The 18,870-nt window shown below is 36.2% G+C and overlaps 1 protein-coding gene across 7 annotated transcripts in view; it reads left to right on the plus strand.

Annotated features, from left to right (window-relative positions):
- The window catches only part of tnika (TRAF2 and NCK interacting kinase a), an 86,625-nt gene that overhangs the window by 30,810 nt on the left and 36,945 nt on the right, over positions 1-18,870 (plus strand). For all 7 annotated transcript variants that reach the window (XM_026206688.1, XM_026206689.1, XM_026206692.1 and 4 more), the window contains exons 3-4: positions 15,914-15,970; positions 17,604-17,729. In XM_026206688.1, the coding sequence (XP_026062473.1) occupies positions 15,914-15,970; positions 17,604-17,729 (183 nt within the window). The remainder of the gene's footprint in view (positions 1-15,913; positions 15,971-17,603; positions 17,730-18,870) is intronic.

Here is an 18,870-nt window from a genome sequence, read left to right on the forward strand (position 1 = left end):
CACAGGCCACAGTGTGACATCCGTGTAAACATAGATGATCACAGGGTTTTTTTTAAAAGAAAGAACGTAGTCTTCGTTTGTATGTAGGCCTAGACAATTTATATATTTACAATACTTAAATATAATTAATATTATTTTATTTCTTTTGTATTAGTTGTTTGAACAGCAAATAAAAAAATTGGTCGGTCTTGACGCAAATTTACAATCGGCAAGTCGGTCGAACTAAAAGCAAAAAAATAAAATAAAATTGAGTTGGTCCTAAATTGACAGGGTCGGTTGGGTTATGGCAAACAAGAATATTTTTAAGTATGGCCTGACACAACTCCCTCTGCTTAGTGAAAATACCCAAATTTGCTGCAGTGTCTCTGGATAGATGAGAAAGCAGCCATTTGGACCCTTTCTGGGCTCAAGATGATGACTTAGGGGTGGAGCATGATTAAATCCCTTGATAAAATCTCCATCACTGCTTAAGAGGGAAAGAGGCATTACTGGGATCGCTTATAGGATGACATCTGCGCTTCACCATCTATCATTTCAAGGTCCTGTGGGTCTCTTGTGTGGAAGTGGGTTTGGTTATTTGTTCTAGTAGTTGTTCCAGGTCAGATCCAGCCGACTTTGAGAGCTCGTCTGTCCCCGTGGATGTCCAGCGGCATGCTAAGTGAAAAATGCACCTTGCTCAGCATTCATTTTTCCTGCTGTGGCGAATGAAAAATTAAGCATCTAAAGTCCCCCAAGAAACTAATCCTATTGTAAATGTAAAGAGAAGTCAGCAAGTACATCACTTGACAAATAGCGCATGCAAAACACATTTGACACTTCTGCCTCCAGACGGGCTATCGTAAGGATTTGACTTTACCATTTCGCAAATCCTTAAGTCAAAATGCATGATAAGATTAATGTTTCATGCCTTCAGAGCCAGCCAGTCCTGGTAGTACTTTGGCAGACAATGGGCAGAGCAATAAATCAATACAAACATGACTGTTGCCATGGCAACTGGCTCCAACAAGTGACTGGCATTTTGCTTGTTTATTCCTGCCAAGAACCAATTGATACCCGATTGCGTAGGCAACTCATTGTCGAATCGGTTTGTTCAATGACGTACGACATACGCAATGCAACAAGTCCAGAAAATCACCTGAAAAGACGCATATGGATTATTCAAACACATTTTGAGGTGGTGCATTTGTAATGAAACAATCAAGTCAACAAGTTAGCAAAATCGTTCACAATCATTCTTTCTTGATTTTTAAAGTCAGCATGAAATGGAAGTTGCAATTGTCTTTTCTTCCCTGTTGTAATGTATCCGAGTGAAATAGATTCTCAAAATGAGAAAATGTAGGGAAGGATGGATTTTGTCAATGATAATTGATTGTATCATTGTTATTTGCTAATTATTGGGCTGTCATGAGAGTAACAATAACCCTCCTTACCAGCAACCTGTCAGTATTAAAGGGTTAGTTCCCCCAATTATCAAAATATCACGTCAAATTTTTATATTGCACGGTGTAATACGTAAAAAAAAAACGTCACCATCATCGGGAAGGAGGAGGCGGGAACCAGCGGACATTCAAATCAAACTTTAATAACAAAATAAACACAAAACAGTGCACAAATAAATAAAAAAATAGATAAAAACAAATAAAAAAAACACTCACTCACTGTCGTCGCTCCCCTTTTATATCTTTCCAATCTCCTCCGTGGGATGCGAGACTGGCGAGTGGAGCAGGTGTCGCTCATTTCCCAATCACTGCACTGGCCTCGCTCCGGTCCCACGGCTCTCGGCCCCCGCCCCACTTGTCAAACATTGAGATATAGATATATATATATATATATATATATATATATATATAACAATAAGGTATAGGCTTTAAATATAAAGGTTCAGAAAAGGTTTTTTGCTGTGACGCAGTTCTTCTGGAGCAATATCAGTGTGCTCATAATACGTTTGTATTTTTGTTATAGTTTTTTTTTTTGTCCTGTACCCGAGCCCTGTGTGGTTTTGTGGGATGTGCGGAACGTTCTTACACTTTGGTTGCTTTGAAACAGTACCATAGAAGAACCATGTTTGGGTCCTCAAAGAACCCTTCAGTAGATGCTTTTCTATTACCCTTCAAATTGCTCAAACTGAAAAATATATCCAATGGAAACATGTACATTTTGCAGAAAACATAATTTATATAAAATATCACAAAAGTTTTGCGCAAATCTGTAATGGACATGCAGCTAGTGAGCCATTCTTAAAAAAAGAAAATAAATCTAATAACCTTTTTCCACTATATAGAACCTTTGTCTACTGGAAAGGTTCCATGAATGGTAAAGGTTCTTCATGCAGTGTATATCTTATAGCATGTTGTGTAGATCACAGAGAGATGTGTGTTATGAGGTGTGTGGGAGATGTGGCCATCCTCTTAATGCCGAGGCATCCATCACATAGGCATGATGTATAAATCCCATTTCTATTGATCCAGTCTCAGGGGAAGGAGAGAGAGGATGGTGTTGAGAGCAGAAATTCTATGCTGACTAAAAGCAGAGGAAAGATCCAAACAGCCGATGATGAGTCAACAGAGAGAGAGAAAAGGGGACAGACAGTGACCCCACTGAGCAGCCATAAGCTGTTTGCACTGCAGTTTTAATTGCCTTTTCTCTTTTTAATTAAAGCTGCTCTGCCGAGAAAGTCGAGCTGGGAAAAGTGATTTATATTTTGTTTGTGTCCAGCAGTTTTACATAATTGATTTGTTTATCCAGAGCATTGTCTCGTTTGGTTTGGTTATTGTTTTTTTGGATATCCATTTCCATAAATGACAAATTTTTATGTAGTTCTATCTTTCTGTTGGTTTCTTTTTTGTATTTATTTATTTATCTATCTCGACGTCTCGGGACTGAATTGAGGCCAGAGAAAAACCACCTGCATGTTTTGTATCTTTTGGCAGCACAGTGCGGAGTGTGGTGTACTGTCCATTTGTGCTACCTCCCATTAGAACAGTGGGTAGTACAATTAAACAACACTACCTGTGAATAATGGTTTATTAACATCTACACCTACCCCAACTCTAAACCTACCTTTACAGTATAGTAAATACAGTAGGGGTGTAACGGACCGTTTCGGTACAGGGCTTTCGGTACGGTGCACATGTGCACTGAATGACCAAATGCAATATTTTGTGTGTGGAATATAGATACGTTTTCGTGTTTCTACACGAACATATGAAGTGGCGGAAGTCTCCGCGTTCAGCACAAATCCTGCCCTGCGGCTGATTCTGAAGTTTTCAAAAGTCATCACGCGAGTGTGAACAATGAACATCACTACAACTAGGAAAAAAACGACCGTAATTCAAATGCAGCTCCCGTCGGCATTTAAACAGACCTTTGCTCTTAATTCCGATCGGGCCAATGAAATTGAGAGTATTTTATTATTCTTTTATATATATAGACAAAGAAACTATTTAAATTCAAAATATGATTGTTTATTGGAATTTTTGTTTAACTTGTAACACAGATTTTCTCATGTAAACAACATACCTGCAATAAACCATCAATATCCTCCAAATTAACTGTTGGCTTGAAAGCCATATTTATTACAGAAATAAAAACACAGGCATGTAAGTACCATTTGAATTTCAAAACAATCAATGCCAATAAAAAACAAAAATGATTTCCATGTTGAATTCTAAGTGGACTGCAAAAAAATTCCAAAGTATAGTCATTGCCAGTGCTTTAAGTGGGCCAGTACGCACCTGTACTCAGTACCGCCACTTCCAAATATAGCTCTTGAGCGTACCGCCACCTCTCCGTGCGCCCAGAACGTGCTTGTAGCGTACCGGTACGCTCATTTGGACATCTGTTTTAATATAGGTTTTAATCTTTTACCTGCACTGCCGATTTTCAGAGCGCCCTTCACAATGCAAGCTTCCTAATTCATCCCACCCAGAGCAGAAACTACATTACCCATTCACCCTTAAGTTATACAAGTGAATAGCGCATGTGTCGCTTTTCCCACTGTTAAGTGTCAACAACTCAACGTGGCCGGAGAAGGTGTGTGAAACTCGTTGTGAGTTATACTAAAGCAAAATCTTGAGTATTTATTGTCTGATAAACATTAAAAACTGTCTGCGGAGGTTGAGTCGTCCTGCAGCCCCCGCTGGCTGCTCATTGGCTGCAGCATCTTTGTTCTAAGTTCTAAAAAAATACCGTAGACGGCAAGGCACAAATTTAGATATTCATTTATCTAATTAATCTATAGCCTATGCACAAAGACAATATGATCTTTTTGTCCCCTTTTTGTTTTAAAGCTTGATGAAGAGAGAGAGCACAAGTTGCTGCAGCTGAGGAGGACAGTGATGCACGCGTACAGGAGTGATTGACAGTTCGCGGCACTGTGTACAAAAAATACTCCGCTACACAATTATTTCGTTATTTTCGTTTAAGCTTATTAACATTAGCGTTACAGAAAGGTCTGATTTACGCACTGTTACAGTCATTGTTTTTTTGTTTTTTTAAACAATGACATTTGAGTTCATGATTTTAATGTTGCTGTTTCTTGTGGCAGACTGAAGAGTAATCCGGAAGAGTTTTATACTGAAACTTTCCGTCTAAAAGTCCTTCCTTGGTCTTAACCATATTTCTTTGCACGTTGAACACACATAGGCCACAACTGGAAATAAAAAAAACTGCAACCGCGTTAATTGCGTTATTTTTTTTTTACGCGTTAAATATTTCAAATTAATCGAATGCGTTAACGCGCTAATTTTGACAGCACTAATATATATATATATATATATATATATATATATATATATATATATATATATATATATATATATATATATATATATATATATATATATATTATTAAAAAGTGTTTAAAAAAGTGTAAACAAATTGTTAAAAAAGTTTATAGTAATAAACAAACTGCAGGTTAATGTTTGCATTTCTTTCCCTTACTGTACCGAAAATTTACCGAAGCGTTACTTTAAAAACCGAGGTAAGTACCGAACCGTGATTTTTGTGTACCGTTACACCCCTAAAATACAGTAATTGAGTTATGTTTGCAGTTGTAGCTAGAAGGGATACAGTAAATACTTTTATTAAATTGTGTTTTATTAAAGTCTACACCTACCCCAACCCTAAACCTACTCATACAGTAATGCAAATTTAATATTTTTGTTCAGCATGAGAAAAGGGATGCAATATTGATGTGGGTATGCGCATCTGATGGTTAGGGTAAAATGTTAGGAGACCGGCTTTGGTCGGCTGCATATTTGTTGGTACGAGCAAAATCACTGATTCCACAAAAATATTAAGCAAGACAGTAAAAACAGTAAAAGTAAAAACTGTTTATTTTTGAAGGATCATGTGATGCTGAAGACTGGAGTAATGGCTGCTAAAAATTAAACTTTGCCATCACAGAAATAAATGACATTTTAATATATATTCAAACAGATAACAGCTTTTATTATATTCCATCAATATAATAGTGAAATTAGATTATTTAATATTGTTTGATCGGTGCCATTTCTTTATTCAGTCATGGTCCTGTTTTAGTTCATTATGCAAGAGCATTCCCTAACCTTAACCCTCGAGGAGTTTATGTGTGAAGGACTGGCCTTTTGAATGACGCCGAATGTCATCACTGTTTCCTCCGAGCGATGTGATTGGCCGTTGCTGACTGACAGGCTGTTTGTCAGTGGCTTCCTGTGCGGCAGCTCTAATGTGTAGTGTCACCAGGCGGATGCTCCTGCTCTCCCGGCCTCACTGTAATTACTTTGCATGCTTGACTGATTCTCTCCATTAACGGCAGAACACTCTCAGCGCCCACTGAATTAATCTATCGATCCTCTTTTGGTTTTTGACTTCTCTTTTTTTTTTCTTTTTTTCTTCAGTTTCAAGCTGAACTGTCAAAAGCGAAGCAGGATGAAGGCATTATTTGCAGTGGGATTATTTGCACATTATTTACGGGAGTAACGATGTTTACAGCTTAGTTTGACCTTCCTTTGAGACAAATGATATGGTTATTCATCAGAGATTTGTGTGCGTGGTTTTCTAGTACTATGAAGGACATAGTGGTATCAGAACTGAAAACTTATTAAACCCCTTCAAACCTATTTTTTCTTTTTTTTAATTGTGCTTGAAATTTGGAATTAAGTAAATGTTGTAGAAGTAAATGAATGTAAAATATATTAAATTTAGTAAATATATTTGCTTGACTGTATTTTGGTTAACTTTTTTTTTTTAATAAAGTGAATAAGTAACTAAGAAATAAGAATAAAGAAATACAATTGAAGTAAATAAATATACGCACCTAAATAAACAAATACAATTGAAGTAAATCTGAAACTACAGCTGTTTGCTGTACTGATTTGTGTTCAGAGATGTGCAGAGACAGGCTGATTGTGACCTTGTGACACTGTCACTCCTCACTGAGATGGTAGTGTGGCCTGCAGGCCAATCATTTCCATCCACCCTGCTGCTCTTTTCTCTGGCGTTTCGTTTCATTTCACTCTCTCGCTCTGGCTCTGCTTTTTGCACTCTCCTGGGAAACGAAGTAGCTCATATTAGCAGCCAATAGTGTATTCACACACATATACAAGCAGAGACACACATTACCCACATTTCTGCTTCATGTAGGTCACTGGGGATGGATATTGCGCTGGAATGAAGCTCTCAGAATGAGGACATGTTTCTGAGCCTCTTAGTAATATTGCTCATCAGAAATGATCAGAGATTTGAGGTAGTTTGTGGAATAATATCTTATTTAGGATTTGCACACAAACAAATGCAGGTTATTGTATTGCATGCTCAAAGGCATGGCATATTGCTGTAAAACATACTGTAAAAGAGATTATTTAAAATATCATTCACTGTTTTCCACAGAAGAAAGTCATAAGGAATGATGGTTAATGGGGACTTTTGATTTGAGTGAATTTTATTTAACTATCCCTCCATTAATTATACTAGAGACAATACAAACAGGAAGCAGCCTCAATAAAATAATATAAAATAAAATAATGATCATATAAAAAAATTACATTAATATAAAATAAAATATTAATATTTGTTCAAAAAATATAAAATAAATATTAATATGTTATTTTTTGTTAGATATCACAATGTTTTTGGTGGCTGTAGGAAGTCTTACCTTTTAAAAAATGTGAAAGTTATTGCAACTTCGTTATTCAGTGTGGTTGGGAATTCTGACCGTTTTGTTTTTCACTTCATTTGTCCTTGTGAAATTTCCCTCTTGTCAGTGCTTGCCTGATATAATATTCCCACAAGATGTGAAATTGAGCTTTGAATGAATTTCAAGGCTGCCTTTCTACATTTCAAAAACATTTTTCATTTGGGAGTCGAGGGGGATTAATAAGCTGTCCAGTATGAGCTCTGTCATACCGAACTTAAGATGCGCTTTGAAGAGGGAGAGAAAAATTGACTTTTTCTCCTCTCTTTGTCTTTCTCATCTGAGTGCTTTCGATTGTTTGCAGCTCAGGAGTCAAACAGTACAGCAGCACAGAACTTTAATTTGATAAAGTGTAAATTTGTCCTTCTCTGATCTAAGCGGAGAGTTATGGATTGAACGGAGCAGTTCAAACACACTCCCTTAAATTGCCAAGTAGATTTAACAGAAGTCTGGTACAGCAAAATGGGCACTTCAGTAAGTGGAGATGCGCTGAGAAAACTTTATTTAATCTTACATAGCAGCAAAAAGCACAAAGTGCTTATGTGCATCCCGTGTATAGAATGATGCGCTTGAAGCAACACAGTCACAGCACGCAGCGCTCCGCATAGAAAAGTTCAAAGCACAAAGGGAAGAGATATTGATGCGTTGTGTATTATATCTTTCCGATATTTTGAGCTTTTTCTTTGAATGGTTTTAAATTTCAGTTACTGTGCGTGTGAAGAGCAATTCATAGTGTTCTCTAGTCAACTGTAGTGATCTCTAACAGACACCTGGTAGAAAGTAATATGATTTGGGATTAGCTCTAAACCCCAGCAAGATTAAGTCCTTTTATACAAAACCACTGATGTTTATCTACAGATCAAGTATAATGACAGGAACATTGTATCATCTTAGCGAGCGTTTCATCGTCTTGATTGTAGTAACTGAATGCGACACGCAGTTCAGGATAACAGGCAGCCGCAGCAGAGAGAGTTTACATGAACTTGAATTTAACAACTTGGACTACAGTGCATGAAAACTTTATAGAGCTTTATAATTAGGGATGTAATGATTAACCGCGAGCCAGTTGAAAACCGAGATCGGTTGAGATGCTAAACAGATCACAATTCAATTAAGGGTGGGTGTTTATATGAATGTATGTCTGAGGGGAGCTTACTGTCTTTAGAAAAAGTTTAGATGGTATTTTTTCTTTTCATCTAGTTTATGTATAATGCATAATAAAGTTCATAAGTGCAGCCAGCGCTGCTTTGTTTACAGCGGAAACCAAGGAAATGCTTAACGCGCCAACTGCTGACAGAAGGTGAATCTGCATCTCGATAGCTGTCTGATGTTTGTTTCATGCAGATATTTTTATTTATAGTTTCACAAAACTGGTCAAACCACTCTGCTTTTGCTTCAATTTTCAAAATTATACTATTTAATTTAGATTAAAACTGCTCATCTTGCATGCATGCAGCATCTTTTTTTGGATCACGATAAAAATGCAGTCATTGCCTCTCATTTTAAATGGAAAGAGCACAGACAAAGCCTTATTTTGTTTATATAAAGAGATTTCTTTTATTTGTGTTGCTTACCTATTTGATTTGGGGCTTGTTTTAAAATTTCAGTTTAGTTTTGTTATTTACATTTATATTTAAAATTGTTTAATTTAGCAGACACTTTTATACAAAGCGACAAATGAGGACAATAGCAGCAATCAAAACCAACAAAAGTGAAATGGTGTGAAGTCCTATATTTAAATTTGGCAAAGAAACGCAGCATTTTATCCAAACAATAATAAAAGGACACATTTAATTTATAGTTCACCTTAAATCTCAGTTTGTAAAAAAAAAAAAAAAAAAAAAAGTGAATTGAATTGAATCGCGAAATGAAAACCATGCATCAATTTGAATTGTGAGTTGAGTGAATCATTACATCCCTATTTATAATGTTTTTGTGCCTTTCATGGGGCTAAACAAACACAGAATAGTATACACACAATATCGGATTTGGATCGTTCTCGTCTGACCGATATCCCGATCCGGCAGTATAGGAGCAATACCAATACTGAATATCAGATCGGCGCACCCTTACAAAAATATATATATATATATTAGGGAGTGGAAATGGCTTATAAGCCTACTGTATAAGTACTTCTCTGAAGCCATCTGCTAGTGGTAATTTATTGTATTTTTTTTATTTTTTTTATGAGTCTTTGCTTTACTAAATTACATTTACTACAGTTAAAAGAATTTAATACCCTATATATCTGCCTCTAGGCCCACTCACAGGTTTTGGAACAGGCTTCATATCTTCCATCTCTATTTGGCTGGATGATAAACAAACATTTTTAACTTTCTCTCACACTGACTTAGATGTCAACATTTAAACGAACCATCGGCCAGTCTATCAAAGTGTCTGCAAACCATCTGAACTCAATTTAGCTCCGAGCAAACTATGCCAACTAGCCAGCAGGGCAGCGTTCCACAAGCTCTGTTTATCAGCCTAGATGAGCGAAAGAGGAGCAATCAGCAGTTCTTATCCTCCAGTGGACTTGCACTGCTTACTGTAATTGTTGCTAGGCTACTGTATGGGGAGACGCTTGCATTTTAATGGCCCTCAATGGGCTTTGTAATTGAATTGGTATGCAGAAGAGAGACCGGCCCAACAGGCCCACCGTCTGATTAGAGGCTGATTGCACGCTGGGAGAAAAAACAATGTGTTGAATTATTTGCCATGGCTCTGTTTCTTGGCCCTCTTGGATGATGCTTGAATCCCAGAAGGGATTGCTTGAGGGCGACGGAAAAGAGTGATTGCACTCCCAGCGTTCATTAAAACTTGTTCAGTTAATGCCAATGGACTTTTCCAAGTTTAGTTTTATTGATTCTACAGCTATACATAGTGACTGAAAATGAGATGTTTTTATGCCAGAGTGTGTCTTTACTAACATATAGATTGAGTTATGACCAGCAGCTGCTGCTGAAGTGTTTATTGAAGTGTTTACTGTATGCTTTTGTGTCATTCTAATCAGTGTTTTTGGCTCTGATTCCTGGAGACTTTTAGTTTATTATTATTATTATTATTATTATTATTATTATATTTTTATTTTTTTAAGTTTACTCTCCCACTCCACTTTAAAATAAATATATTAAACACAAAATAAACACAAGCCCACACTGTGGTCTTAATCATGATCCAGTGTTTTCAGGGTCTCACAACAGCTGGCCTTTGAAGTAAATAATGCTCCACTTGAACTCGATGTCTAAAAGTTTAAGTGTTTCGCCCAAATAAAAATGTGATTTAGTTTAATACTGAAAACATTTTTTTTTTTTTTATAATTCAATTTAAAAATAAAATAATTTTGTAAAATAATTTTTCTTTTTACTATGAAGGTATATTACAGTATTTTGAAATATAATAATAATAATACTAATACTAATAATAATAATAATACTAATAATAATACTCATAATATTATTATTAGCAGTATTATTATCATTATTATTCTTATTATTATCATCGTCACTGTTATTATTATTATTATTATTATTATTATTATTATATAACAACAACTGTTATTTGTGCAGACCTACAGAAAAGTTGCACACTTTGATATGGTTTAAAATAAGTTACACTTTAAATTGGAATTGCAATTTTTATTTAAAATATCACGATTGTATTTTGTCCTTAAATTGTGCAGCCCTACAATATCATTTGTTAACCCATCCAGACTTAAGCCACATTCAGAAAGTCCAAACTGAATTTAAAATCTGAATTTAAATCTAGTGCAAGAATGCTATTTTAAGCTCTGAAACCTAAGAAACTCGCCTCTTATTTGCATGACATCGAACACTTCTCCACTGTTTGATGTTCTGTGTTTGCTCCACTCCACCGTCAATCGCACAATCCTCTGAGCTTGCTGCTCAGTTCCCATAGAGAATGAATTAGAATATCCCACTCAGCTCCGCGCCAGTGGATGTGCACGGTTAGCCAAAAGTCTTTGGATGTGGTGTAACTTTCCTCTTGTCGGTGTGTAGCTCCGAATTTTTTGGCTGGCTTTCTGCAGCCCTTATGTGGCAATTCAGTACCTTGTGGAGTGTTTTGCTGGTCAGCTGCTGTGAAACGACAGATTGGAGCAGGCCGGTGTGCACACTTTTTCCCTGCTCAGCACTGCTGCAAACACTGAATAAGCTTGACTGTGTTTAAACGCTCAATATTAGCAGAACATGCGTAAGCAGCTCGATTTTCCAACTGTTGATCTGGTCTTAGTATCTGTACACTGTAAGTTGGTGTTAACGGTTTTTAGCCACTGAGAGGTCAAAAGTTTTCGCTGGTGCGATTTGGCTGTGGTGCCAATTCAAGTCCAGTCGAAAGAGCACTCAAAGAGTCAATTTAGTCTTATCAGGAACGCTCACCTTGCACTGTGCCTCTGCAGTCATGTGGAGAAGCCACAAGCGAATTGGTTTCAGAGGGGAAACTCTCTCCTGCATCTCAAACAGTTGGCCTATCTCATTAAACCCAGTTGTTTCCCTGACACTGCGGGCCATCCCTGTCATCTCACCCCTTGAGCCCTTTGTCTGTAGTCCTCTCTCTAACTCAAACATGTAACGCTGCAGAATGGGACTGTGAGACTCTGTCAAACAGTGACGTTTAACTGCAGATGTGTTCACACTTGTGAAGTTTAACTATAGGCACATTACAATTGGCTTTCACTGAAACTGCAGAAATTAACTAGAAATGTTATGGCAGAATCCTAATGAAATATTCAGTATCGGGTCTCTGTTGCATATTAGAAAATACTAAGAGATTGGATTGAATTCATCCAGTAACTCAAAAGTCAATTAGTGACTATCTGTATTTTTTCAAAAATTGTTTTAATCATTTTAGCTGCAGGGCTTTTAACAACGTTGTGGTTTAGCTGTTTGTAAAAATACAGCAAGGTTCAACTTTTCCTCTTAAAATCATTTCATGTTTCTTATTTTTAAGTCTAAAATTATATTGACACATTTTGTTTTTGTATAATACATTTGATTTATATTTATTTTTAGTAATCATGATTTTTATTTTATTTAATCATAAGTGTGTGACTATATTAGACTAATTAATTAGTTTATATTTTATATTTGCCTATTTTAATGTAATTATTTACATAAAGTATTTATTTTCAATAATCATAGTTTATGTATGCATGTAATACTTTTTATTTTATTTATTTTCCAAATAATATATAGAATCTATATTACTTCTTTAAAAATGGGCATAGACGTTAAAAAGTTACCTATCTAAAAAAAATATAATAATAATAATATTTTTTTGTTGTTGTTTTTTACCAAATAGTTTTATTCAATTTTGACAAAATCTCGTCTATGCTAATAGTCTTACTTAGCTGACAAGTGTAATTCATACTCAAGTGCATGAAGGTAATGCCGGCTCTGCCTTTCTCTGGTATCGTTCACACTGCGAATTGAAATGTTTGGTCGGTGGCCTTTAATTTCATCAGTAGGATTGGAGGAAGCAAACCCATGTGTTTCGGAGCGTCACGGAATGAGCGCTATTCATCTTCATTGCCCTCTTTCATTCCTGCTCTGTTTACTCTGCTACAGAGCGAGTGATTCTATTATTATTCCTGCTTGTAACCTAGTGTTGAGCGATGCCATTAGGTATACTTAAGTATACCGCATTCATAAGATATGTTTTTAAATCCAATAATCCTCATTCACACGGGCTGTTACCACAGATCTAGGTCACAAAGATCAGTGGCTGAATGGAATTGCGATTTCTAAAAGCACACGCTCTGTGCTGACTCCACGAAGCTCACATATAATGCAATGCAGTGCAATACACAGTCTATGTATAATATGAGGTGAGAATATTGTGTATTTGGAGAGATGAAAACAGTTCTGTTAAGGTCAAGAGTTTGTAGTGTTTGTGTTTGGTCGTAGATTGCGAGTTCTGGGTTGAAATCAATGGCTGAGCACCTGCTGAAAATAACTTCTAGTTGTTCAGCCGAATCTATTCACTGAGGCCTTGAAAGGCAGCACTGTCTGGCCCATCTGCTATTTATGTGTGGAGCTGCAGTTGTTATGTTACGCTGAGGGACCGTACATGTTTGCACAAGTCAAGTTTTTTCCCATTAATGGTGCCAATGAGGTGGTCTTATCATTTACCTGACAATCTCTCTTTTGGCCCTTCGACAAATAGTCAAGGACATTCACCTTGCTATGTTGAGTCTTGCTTCCCAGGCTATGCTTTTCCACAGAGGCTATTCTAAATTCCTTTCCTTTCTGACATTTAACTGTCAATATGTCTTCATTTTTGGTATCTCTGTTTACTTCCTCTAGTGCTTTGCTGTCTCTATCCCTCTATCTGTTTGTCTGGTGTCTGAAGGAAGAAGGGGGAAAGTTTATTGCTGAGTGTCGAGGTGGGAGCCGTTGAGGTTTAATTATTATGAGTGCCAGCTGCTGATTGGCTGATACCGTAGAGAAGAAAGTCACCACACTTGTGACCTATATATCTGGAGGAGGATGTGGCTGATAGCTGAGGCCAGACACTCTGAATTAGGAAGTTGCTACTTGTGTAACTATGTTCTGCCCAGTGATGCCCCATAGTCATGCTGACTAATAACAGGGACTAGTGCGCTAATTAGGGCCCTATGAAATCAGTTTTATTTTTCCAAAATGTAATTTCCCAATTCTTTTTGTGGATTCCATTTCAAATATTAATAATCTAAAGCATAATTTAGTTTATAAAAAATCTATATTTTTTATTCTGCATTGTATATTTACATGCTTCTGCTAAAATTCTGCTAAATCTTCCTTAAAAAATAATGTTTTAATAATAATTTTATTATTAGTAGTAGTACTATCACTACATTTAAGTAATGGTTTCTTCAAATTAAACTGAGCTATTGTTTTGACAGGTTGCTGTGAAGACTATTAAAGTTCTGTTTGTATGACATATTTTCCTTAAGAAACGGTAGAATGCTCATGAAGTGACTCTCAGAACAGTTCTGGAGATTGTTTATGTGTTTATGTACTCGTATACTAAGACGGCAGAGGATGAAAACATCACGAGCGTCACCAAAATTTAGCAAATTCAGTTACAGTCACGTTATACAGTAAATTTCATTGTTATGATTCCACAATTCTGTCCGTGTTTTCTGCATCGTGGAAATCACGGGGCCCTTGTTAATGAGCAAAATGGGATGGGAATATTATGAGGAAGATGTGACTTGTTCTTTCCTGTATTAGTGAAGCTGGTGCTCACTTTTTTCCCTCCTAATAAAAAAAAACAAAACAAAAATTTAGTCCACAGTGAAATCTGGGTTTAACAGCTCTGACACAACTTTGACTCCAGGGAACTATCCTTGAGACTCAGAAATGGGGACAGACCGCCTTGTTTTACTGTTGCTCTGTACTTAAACCAATAAACTTCTGTTGGTGGTTTAGTGATACTGATACAATGAGTTTCTTTACAGCTTTTTCTTTTTAATTATTTCAATTAGAATGATTTCTGAAGACTGGAGTAAATTGCTGCTGAAAATGTGGCATTGCAGTCACAGGATAAATTAATAAATGAAGAGAACAATTATTTTTAATTGTAATATTACACAATGTTACTTTTCTATATGTATTTTTTTAGCATTGATGAGAACAAGAGACTTAATTTAAAAAAAAAATTGTACTGTATGGATATCAAGTCAGTGTATTATTAATTAGAATTAACATGGCTTAAAGTTCTTATCTTTAAAATAGAAGTATTTATCAATGTCTTTTTATAGACTGAAATCACATAGTTATGATATGAGGTGTGCATGAGAGTCTAGTTATTTTAAGAAACAATTCTTTTTAGATAAGGTACATGACGAAGAGATAATAAATGATTGTTAACTAAACAAATATGCTAGGGATGCACGATATTGGATTTTGGCCGATATTCGATATGCCGATATTTTCTAAATAATTTTGGCCGATGCCGATACCGATATCGATATATATACAAATATATACTGATATATTTACAAATATATACTGATATATTTAAACTTTAATTTTACTGAAGAGAAATCCATGTATCTCTTCTGTACTGATTCTACCATAAATTTATTATTTTACAAATGTAGACAGACATTCACATCTGAAAAACAGGTCAATTATTTCACTTGGAGAATATCGGTTTGGCTCATCGGCAGAAATATTCATATCGGCCGATACCGATAATGGTCATTTTAAGCTTTTATCGGCCGATACCGATGTTGTGCCGATATTATCGTGCATCCCTAAAATATGCCCATTGAGATGTATTATTTGACAGGTGTAATCTGTAGTGTTAACAAGCTCCTCTTTCTCAGTGATTATAGAACAATATTTTTTTTGTGAGGTGTATTTATTTCTCTGGGTGTATTTATTTGGATAAACAGAACATGCTGGAATTTAGGTCAGCCTTCCTTGAAATATATCTTACTGGCACATTAAAGATGTTGTTGATGAAAATCAGGCCTTATTTAGGCATTTCATGACTCTTGCCTGTATTCCAGCTGAACCTAACACTCTTCTCTATGGAAGGATATAATCAGTTTATGTTCTTAGTTTGAAATAGTTTTTTGTTTACGTAGAGTAGGAATATTTGAAGCTATAAATATATTAATTGAACATTTAGGTAAATATTTAGGTTTGGTTGTTTCCACGGCATGATGAAATCACAATGATATTCCAAGTTTAAAGCTTTTCTTAAGCAGAATCTATTTTTGTTTCTCTGCAGGGCCGACATGTCAAAACGGGTCAACTGGCTGCCATCAAGTGCATGGATGTCACAGGGGTGAGTTGATTTTCATCTGTACTACAGTACTGACCTCTTATTATGCTCTGAAGCTGTTGAGGACAAGATGTTGAAGCCTCTTGAAAAGAGCTCTGCTCAAATCTGCAGGTTTATTTTAGGCTTAGTTGATCTTATTTTTGAGGTTTTATTATATCCATATATCCTCAAGGTTTAGTTTTCTCCTCATTAACTTTCTGGATGATAAAATATGATGTCTTCTTAATAACCTTTTAGCATCCCTCTTTACAATAGAGCAGAAAAGATAAGCTAAAATGCTTCCGGTGTTTTTAAAGTAAGAGTCCCCTCAAGTGACAGTCACTGGGCTGCAGTTTTTTTTTTTTTTATTCACTTGCAGTATTTCAGTCACGTCTGCTCTGTTTAACGGCAGATTTTTCCAATCGATCTTTTTATTTTTTAATCTAGAGTCAATTTAGCATTTAATAAGCTGTTGTAGATTTTGAAAAACCGTAGCGAATTCAGCACAAGCTGTTATGATTTCACTGGCCACCGTTGGTTGTGTTTGTAATGGCTTGTGGCTGCCCCGTTATCTCAGGGTGAATAACGCTTGATTAGCAGGTTACATAGATCCTTGTTTTGTGGGACGAATGTCTTCCCTGTACTATAGTCTAAGGCTGTTTCAAAACCTTATCGACTGCCTTCATAGACATCATTTTAGACAATGTATGAGTGTTTGTAAAATGCCTAGGATGCTCAAAAATGCTGTCTAGTTTGACAGTGCACTAGGTTTTGAGACACGTTTTATGGCTTCCATAAAAAAGTGGATTTTTTTTTTACAGTTAATATAAATAATCTAATTATGCTTATCTCTGAACATTTTGAACATAAAAATAAAATACACGCATAATAAAATCCAGGCCAATACAGATAAGCTGATAATTACTTTCCTAAATGGTGCTAACCAATACATTTTGAAATGATTGAAGTGAATTTAGGCATCACAACATTATATTATTATGTACTGTATATTAAAATGGATATTCAGTAAGCATTTTAAGTAAGCATTAGAGAAAATTAGTGTTAAACGAGCAGTACGTCTAATATATACCGATAATTATAAAATAATCTGTAACTCTGTTATAGATAACAAATCTTGTAAAGATATCATGCATTTCTAATATGTAATTGGCTTGAAAGCACTTGTTTTTGCAGTATCCTATAAGATGATTTTTCAAATGCCTAGTAAACACACATGCCTCCCAAGTCATGGAAATTCATTGGTTGGGTAATGAGGGAATCTAGTTATCAGGATGGGTTGTTCCTGGAATGATGTGTTTGACTTGTAGTGAATGAGAGAGCAGATAAAGAGGGTTGTCATTAGCTCAAATAGCTGTTCATCAGCAGAATCCAGCATGCTCTTGAGAAGAGCTCATTGAGTTGGGGGGCTTGAGGGGCTCCCGGAGGGACACTCCAGTCAGGATGTAATTCTTGGGGCCAAGAGCTAATCCTGTGCTCTCTGCCCTCCTTCCCCCATCTACTTCATGTAAAAGCACCTGCATCTGTAAGTGGGCCATCAGTTCTTGTTATAGGTCACTGGAGTGGTCCCACAGGCCTCAAGCTTTACTTCTGAGAGTAGGGAGATATCTCATGATCCCTGCTGCATGTGTCTTGACAGGAGGAAGAGGAGGAGATCAAAGCTGAGATCAACATGCTGAAGAAATACTCTCACCACAGGAACATCGCCACCTACTATGGTGCTTTCATTAAAAAGAACCCTCCCGGTGTGGACGACCAGCTGTGGGTGAGTACCGTGTCCCAGTGTGCCGGTGGAGATTGAGAGAGTGTATCCATCTGGGCTTCAAACACACTGCCCTGTGTATATGTGTGCTCTTTTATGGGCCTATGGGGAAGTGTATGATAAATGGTCCTTGAATGAACATTGATGAACAGGAATCAAAGCACCGTTGTCTCGCCTACAGACTTGTTGTCATGGAGAGTTAATGGAGCTCTATGCTGGGAAAATTGAAGGACTTTGTAAAGGCTGTGAAGCCTTTTTGATAAGATTGGAATAATATAATGTGTCTATTTTTATGTACTCTTCTCACTCAGTTGTGAATAGTGATGCTCCCTAATAATCAACTAATCGTTAGTCGACTGGAAGAAGCTTGGTCAACCCAAATTTTATTAGTCACTTAGTTGCAGGGGAAAAAAAATGCATATTGGATAAGACACGCAGTCCATGAAGGACAGATTGTTGACGGCTGGTCTTTGTGGTAATCAAGTAAATCAGACAGGACATCCAAACGCATACTTTTGCTGGTGCTGTGGCAAGCTTTATGTGTGCACTTGAGCGCTTATTAGGCAATGTAAAGGCTCATTATTATAATTTAAATTATTTATTATTGAAGTGCGATTACTCCACTAATGCTTCAAATGAACAACTAGTAGTCAACCAGAAAAATCCTTAGTCAAGGGCAGCCCTAGTTGTGAGTTGGTGTGTGCTGGGATGTAGTGACTGACCAATATAGGATTTTCAAAAACCAAAGCCAATATTTAGAGATGAGGTTGATCTATAACAATAAAGCTTATTATTATTAATAATTAATTTGTATTTGAATTTCATTTATTAAAATGATACATGTTGTTAAAAAAAAAAAGATTTAAAAAATGTACAAATATATTTCCCCCCTCAACAACCTTTTTAGTGAAAAACCTGCAGTTCTTAAAAGTTCTGGAGGCACAACATTTAGATTGGTTTATTCATTTAATAAACTCCCAGTTTGTGTTAATAAAGCAGTTTAATAATTAGCAGCTTTGTCATGATTACAGCAGAAATGCAATAAGGAATATTATAGCCTAGGCCTTTCAAATATTGTTTGACAATTGGTGGGCCTTCAAGTTAAATAGATTGAGAACCACAACTATATATAATAATTTAATTT

This window comes from Carassius auratus, chromosome 27 (assembly GCF_003368295.1).
Source record: "Carassius auratus strain Wakin chromosome 27, ASM336829v1, whole genome shotgun sequence".
In the NCBI taxonomy this organism is placed as follows: domain Eukaryota; kingdom Metazoa; phylum Chordata; class Actinopteri; order Cypriniformes; family Cyprinidae; genus Carassius; species Carassius auratus.